The 7,583-nt window shown below is 29.1% G+C and overlaps 1 protein-coding gene across 1 annotated transcript in view; it reads left to right on the top strand.

The window, feature by feature from the left end:
* LOC117177282 (dual specificity protein phosphatase Mpk3) overlaps positions 1-7,583 on the top strand; it is a 27,703-nt gene that overhangs the window by 8,256 nt on the left and 11,864 nt on the right. Inside the window, exons 2-3 of the mRNA XM_033367876.1 lie at positions 4,702-4,887; positions 5,323-5,565. Coding sequence (XP_033223767.1) covers positions 4,702-4,887; positions 5,323-5,565 — 429 coding nt within the window. The remainder of the gene's footprint in view (positions 1-4,701; positions 4,888-5,322; positions 5,566-7,583) is intronic.

The raw sequence follows: 7,583 nt of genomic DNA, 5'->3' as shown, positions 1-7,583 counted from the left end.
AAATAAGGTTCATTTTTCATTTCACAATTTTTTTTTTATTTCGGACTACGTATAAGTTTAATACTTGAAAAATTGTATGTCACTATTTTCACACTATTTTTTTTAATTTGTGAAACTATTTTGGATATCTGAAGTAATTCTCGAGTTCAAATTTTAATGATCGTGCAAATGTTTTGCAAATCAGTAAATGACCGAAATGTGTTTTCCTCTATTAAAACGGCTGTGCCAAAAAAAAATTAATGCAAATAGTTACTAATTTCTGTCAAAGGATAGAATAGAAAAATTTATTTGGATGTTTTAATTTCCAAGATAATGAATAAAAATGTGTTTAATAGGCTGTAAGGGACCTTTCACATACTACATTATCAAGTTAGGAGGGAGGGAGTCAGTGGAAGTCTTATTGCAACAAGTTTTATTTTTGGTTGAAAAGGCTGCTATTCTATTTCTGGTTTTAAATGCACCTTGTTTGGTTGAAAATTGGTTGAAAGTTGAACTACTTTATCAATTTTTTCTAATTCATAATTTTATTTGGAAATTTAAGTATTTTGTTGAAAATTAGGAGTTTTTGTTGTTGTTCAGAATGAAGTTTTTAACTATTACACTTCTGATTTAAAGTTGATCCTTTTGATTCAAAATTGAGGTATTTAGGTGAAAAATCGTCATTTTGGTAAAACATCAATCTTCTTTGTTGAGCAATTCATATTTTTTATTCAAAGATGAACATTTTGGTTAAAAATGTAATCTTTTTTTGTAAAATTCGTGCTTTTTTAGTTTAAAATTTATTTTTATGTCTGAAAATTTAGCTTTCTATTTTTTATTGAAAATCTATCCTTTATAAGTTAAAAAGTTAACTGTTTGGTAGCAAAAATTCGGTATGTTGTTGAAAATTCGTCTTTTTGGTTAAAATATTAATCTTGTTTGTTCAGAACTCATCTTTTTGGTTGAGGTTTAAGCTGTTTAATTTTTAGATGAAAATTAAACTTTTGTATTAAAAATCCATCTTTATTAATTTAAAATTCATCATTTTGATGGGAAAATCATCTTTATTGGTTGAAAATAAACTTTCTTTAGTTTAAAATTCAGCTTTTCGTTTTGTAAATGCAACTTTCTTCGAAAAAAATCGTATTTTTGACTTGAAGATTTAATTGTTTGGTTCAAAAGTTAAACTATTTCCCCAGTTTTTAGAGAATTTAAGGTTACGTTACCTTGGGGAAGGGGGGGGGGCTAATGTTGGTAATGTAGTTCATGGACGGCCTTCGCCAGTTACGTTAAAAATTTCCTTTAAAAACCGACTGTTTAGACAAGGTGTAACTTGCCATTCATAACATAGCTTGATTCAGAAAAATCGTTTAGAAATGAATGAGTTGTTTTTAATGAATGTATGCAATGTTGTATTCTCTGCTCTAGAATCTCTAAGGTTTCAACCTCGGCGAGTCGATTCAATAAATCGGGTCTGTCGTGCTTGTTGCAAAGGTCTTATTACCTCGTAATTCGTATTGTCTGTGTTACTGGCTGTTTAGTTCTGTTGTAATGGTAGCAGTGTAAGTGCTCACACAGACGCCAACTGAAATATGGGGGAAGTTGTGAATGAAATATTGATTTGTGTGGGAAGCGCCGCCGTACAACCAGACCTCCTACATTCTACACTGAAATATCTTGATAAAATTGCATAATTCTTATACAATATTTTAGAATTTATTCACTTTGCCAAATTCAATTCAATTCAATTCATTATTTCACCATAATTGTATGAAATTTTCAGGTAAATCTGATAAATAGTTCGTGACTGAGTAACTTTCGATTGAGTCGTTCAAAATTCGACATTTTTATTTTGAAAGTAGTCAACACTGAATAATTTGAAATTTTTATAATATGAAACGTGTCAGAGGCTATTCAAAAACCACGTCACGCTATTTTAAAAACTGTTTCCACCCCTCCTCTTCTTCGTCACAGATCATCACACGAATCTGGAACAAAAATGGTCGAATTTTCAAAAAAAAAAAAAAAAAAAAAAATGGATTAAACTTCAACCAGAAATCAAAATCAACAAGGACGATTTTTTGACAATGGATTTTTTTAAAGCGTTGAATTTTCAGCATTATAGTTGACTTTTTAACTAAATATTTTGATTTTCAACAAAATGGTCCAATTCTTAAATAAACAAAAATTCAATTTTAACCAAAAACCGTTTAATTTTTAATCAAATATGTCGATTTTTAAGACAAGAAGGCAAATTTTCTATAAGAAAAAAACCAAAGGCTCAACCACGTACTTGAATTTTTAATCAAAAAAAGATTGATTCGTTGAAAGTTCATTTTTTTTCGTTGAAAAGTTTATTATTAAAGTAATATGTTGTTGAAAATTTAACAATTTTGTTGAAAACTCAACTTTTTGGTTGTAAAATCGTTTATTGGGTTGAAAATTTAATTGGTTTAGTAAAAAATAGAAATATTTTGTGGGAAATGGACTTTTGTTGTTAAAAGTGCAACTGGCTTTGTCGAAACTTAGGCTTTTTGACTTAAAAATTCAACAATTTGGTAGAATTTTTTTATTGTATTTTTTATTTATTAAAATTGCATAAAAATATTCTTTGGTTGAAATATGAACTATTACATTTTTTGTTGGGAAATCATCTTTTTTGTTTAAAAATGCAACTACTTGGTTATAACTTGAACTACTTCGTTAAAAGTTAATTTCTTTGGGCGGAGGATTAATCATTTCAGTTGAAAGTAAATTTTTTTGGTTGAAAATGTAATTCGTATTTTTTTTTAAAACTAATTTGTTTACTGGTAATTTAACTATTCCAATTGAAGATTCATCATATAATTTTAAAATTTATCGTTTTGGCCGAAAATATATCTTGTTTGTTGAAAATGTGTATACAGACATCGCTTCTGTCGCTAAAGCTACTAGGATTGGTTCTATTCGCTGATCATGGGCGCTTAGCGTTCGGCCCTCTGGCGAAGGGTACACTGTTATTATCGATGTGCGCACTAGTTACTAATGTAACTTTGGATACCATTTCTGTCTTTAAAAAAGTAATTACTTAGTCAAGTTCAAATCTTGGGCGCTTAGCGTTTGATCGTTTCGAGAAGCGCGCAATATAACTCATTGGTTTGGCTTAACATATTACTGACTACTCTCTGATGCGTGATTCTTATAGTGACATCGCTTTTGTCGCTAAATTTATCAGGATTGGTTTTATTTGCTGATCTTGAGCGCTTAGCGTTCAACCCTCTTGCGAAGGGTAGAATGTTATTATCGGTATGTGCGCACTAGTTATTAATGTTAATTTGGCTACCATTTCTGCCTTTAAAGAAGTGATTACTTAGTCAAGTTAAAATCTTGGGCGCTTAGCGTTTGATCGTTTTGAGAAGCGCGCTATATGAGTCAACGGTGTAGGCGAAAATATGACAGACCACGATCTGAACCGTGATTTCTATGTTGACATCGCTTTTGTAACCAAATCTGTTGTAATTCGTTTTATTCACTGATCTTGAGCGCTTAGCGCCGCATAGCGCTAAAACTGTCCATTTTTTTGGATTTTTTTACGGATATTTCATCCGGCACTTATAGCCTTAAAAATTACAAAGTTTCAGTTAAATCAACCGAAAGCCATTTTCCCATACATTTAGTGCGGGCTCCTTTATATTTTTGGGTAAAAATTGCGAATTTTTATAAAAGTTTAAGTTTTTCACTTAAAAATTCAATAATTTTCCACATACTTTTGTTATTTCTTGACTGAAAAAACGTTTATTTGTTGAAAATTCAACTTTTTTAAATATTCGTCTTTTTGATTTGAACATTCACCCTTTTTCGTAGAAATTTCATCTTCTTGGTAAAAACTGATTCGAATCGACAAATTTGAAAATTTATCTGTTTAGGTTGAGTATTAAACTAACTATTTTGTTGAAAGTTCGCCTTTTTGGTTGAATACATGTGTTTTTAACTTGAAATAAAATTAATTTTTGATTTAAATTCCAAATATTACATTTTTCGTTTAGAATTCGCTTTTTTTGTTTGGAAATTTAATTACTCAGGTAAAAGATATACTACGTTGTTAAAAATTCATTTTTTTTTTTGATTCATCATTTTAGTTGAAATTTTATCTCTTCGGTTGACCATGTAACTTAATAAAAATTCACCTATTTTTGTTTAATTATTTTTTGTATGTAGAAAATGAATCTTCTGTTTGAAAATTAATCTATTTTATTTAAATTTAATTTAATATATCTAAAAGCTTTCAACGTTTTAGTGAAACGTTTCGTTGACTCGCATCTGTAGTATAAAATAAATTCCCTTTTAAAATGTTCCTTTCGTGTGAGTAAATAAATTTTTTATGGCAAATTATTCATTTATGGGGCTCCTTGATGATATTATTTGTTCTACATTGTTTATTCCAATCCCAATGATATTTAGTATTTACTCACAGGCAGATTAAAAATCTAGTAGTAAAATCTAATCTTATTAATCTAAATCTATTAATAATTTATGAAACTCATTTATGAGATTGATTTTTCTACATCGTTTGTTCTAATTCCAATTATATTTAATATTTACTAACAAGCTGATTAAAAATCTATTAGTGTAGAGGTTTTCCTAGGGATAAACAAAAAAATCTTTGATTGAAAGAATAATGACTGGTTTTTTTTTACAACTAATATACCAAAAGCTTAACGCTCTTTAAAATGTGAATTCTAGGAGGATATGCAGCCTTCAAAGATTGCTATCCAGAATGGTGCGAAGGTAGTCAAAATTGCACGGAAGGTTCACCTGGTCAGGATACAAACGAGGGAGAGTTGATGGGGCTCAGGTCATTGCGTATCTCTGCACCTCCAACGAGGGCTTATTCTGATTCCGATAGCGATAGTACCTGCGATTCTGTCGGTAAGAAATTTTTCATTCCTTCTCTATTTCGGAAGATCTTAATTATTTAATGAGTAGACTTTATCAGTGTAGATTATCATGTTTTACAAAATGGGGCAGATGAGGATTCCACCTCAACTACCTGGGTACGGTTCCTCCACTACGTGGCTTCCCCTCACTCAGCCGAACTGCTGCCGCCGAGCCTAGTCGGCAGGAGTCCTTTTTACCAAATGAGGACTAAAATCCAGAATATAATATTTTTTTAATTTAGTAAGACTTCGAATAATATATTTGTAAATTATCAAGTTCTAAATTTTTTTTAAATTGTCTTTTGTAGTGGGGGAACCGTGCATAGGTAGCTGGGACGAAATTGACCATCGCCCACAAAATAGTATCTTTGAGTTTTCAATAATAAAAATATAAAAAATATTCACGATTTTGTTAATTCTGTTCCAGGGCCAGAAGAAGACAAAGACTTTCCAGTGGAAATTCTGCCGCACTTGTACCTTGGAAACGCAGCTAACAGTGAAGACCAAGAGTCTCTGGTTCGTCACAGGATACAATATATCCTAAACGTTACGCCGGATTTACCAAACGTTTTCGAAAGTGGTGGCTCAATAAAATATATGCAAATTCCAATCAGCGACCACTGGAGTCAGAACTTGGCAAGCTTCTTCCCCCAAGCAATCAAATTTATCGGTGAGTTTCATTTTTATTTTTCTATTATTTAAATAAAAATGATTTTCTATCTGATGGACAACGAAATGTGAATAACTTATCTGGGTGTCTACTTTACCTGGAAAACCTGGAATTGGCAGGGAATCTTTACATACGTGGAAATGTCTAGGAATTTTTTTGAGCGCGTGCTTAATTTTTTCTTAATTGCAATATAAAATTAAATAACCATGAGTCTTTATATGTAAAAAAGTAACTTTATATTACAGTATTTAACTATTCATTCAACATTTGCCTTTTTTTTTTCTTTAAAAATAATTTTTTGAACAGAAATATTAACTATTCTATTTTTTGGTTGAAAATTTGTTCTTTTTAGCCAAAATTCATCTTTTGCTTAAAAATTAAACAGTTTGCTTGCATTTTTTTCTCTCTTAATAATTTTAAAAAAAGTTTATATTAGCTGCTAAATTTTGTGTTCAGAGTTAATCTCTTTTGGATAGAAAATTTTATATTTTTCTATTATTATTGTTTCGTACTGAAATTTTAACCATTCCATTTTTTGTTAAAACTTCATTCTATTTGGTAGAAAATGAATCGTTTTGGTCGAAAATACATCTTTTTGCTTGAAAATACTAAATAAATAATAAATATTTTTCTGGTTGACATATCAACGGCCACAGCTTTCGTTCAGAATGCATCTTTTTTGGAATGAAAATTAAATTACTTGGTTGAAAATTAAGCTGCTTTGTCCAAAATTAATTTTTTTTACTGAAGCTATATCATTTTATTTCAAATTCATCCGATCTGTTGAAAAAATAAGTTATTTTGTTGAACATTTTTTTTTTGCTGAAAATTTAACTATTCCCATTGAAACTTTACATCCTTTATTGAAAATTTATTCTTTTTCTTTGGTTAAAAATTAATTTTTTCTAAATTGAAAAGGTATTCCAATTCAACATTTTATCATTTTAGTTAATCACCTCTTTGTTGGTTAAATCTAACTGTTTTTCATTGAAAATTAAAATCTTTTTTAGAACGGAAATTTATCGCCGAGTTAAAATTGAAACTCTGTTAAAAATTAATTTTTTTTTTTTGAAGATTCGTCACTTTAATTGAAATTTTATCTCTGGTGGAAATATGAGCTATTTTGTTGAAAATTCGTTTTTTCTTTGCCTGAAAATGAATTCCTTTTACTGAAAATATAACTATTCTAGTTGAATATTCCATCATTTTAGTTAAAAATTAATTCCTTTGGATGATCATAAATTTTTCTAACTAAAAATGTACTTATTCAATTTTTGTTAAAAAATGCTCTCTTTTAGTTAAAAATTCGTGTTTTATGGTAGAAAATTACTTCTTGGTTGAAAATTCCACTTTTTCATTGAAAATTCAACTATTCCAGTTGTGGAAAATTAATTTTTTATCTAAAAATTTAACTAGTCCATTTTTGATTGAAAACTGATCTTTTTTAGTTAAAAATTCAACTATTTATGTAAAAAATACCTATCATGTTTATAAATCATTATTTTTACTTCAAAAGTTAGGAATTTACAGCCGTTTCAATTGAATCTACTTTTAACTAAATATGCACTTAATTTGAAGTATAAGAAGATAAAATAAGAGTTTCTTTGAATTTTTATTCAACTTCCTGGACTTTAAAGACAAAATTAAGAAATGATTATTACTGTTTTTCGTGCTGTTTAATTATTTAATTAATCGATGAAGCTAACATTTAATAACATCTTGTAGTATAATTTGTCGAAGCTTTTTAAATTAAATATAATTATTAAATCCCTAGAAACTGAAAAAAAACCTTTTTTATAATAAACTCGTGAAACTGTATACATATTCCGAGTCCATTATTTATAGAAATTCGAAGTATTTGAATGGGGCCGTACTATGAGAAATTATACCTGGAATATTGTCACGAAATTTTTTTCTAAAATTGTGGGTCCGGATGCAATAAGGGCACATCAAATTTTTTCGTGCGAAAACGAAGTCCCCTGGAGGCTTTAGAAAAAATTTTCGAATTTTAATTTTCA

This window comes from Belonocnema kinseyi, chromosome 7 (genome assembly GCF_010883055.1).
Source record: "Belonocnema kinseyi isolate 2016_QV_RU_SX_M_011 chromosome 7, B_treatae_v1, whole genome shotgun sequence".
In the NCBI taxonomy this organism is placed as follows: Eukaryota; Metazoa; Arthropoda; class Insecta; order Hymenoptera; family Cynipidae; genus Belonocnema; species Belonocnema kinseyi.
The sequence above is the reverse complement of the archived record's forward strand: the minus strand, read 5'-3'. Positions and strand labels throughout refer to the sequence as shown.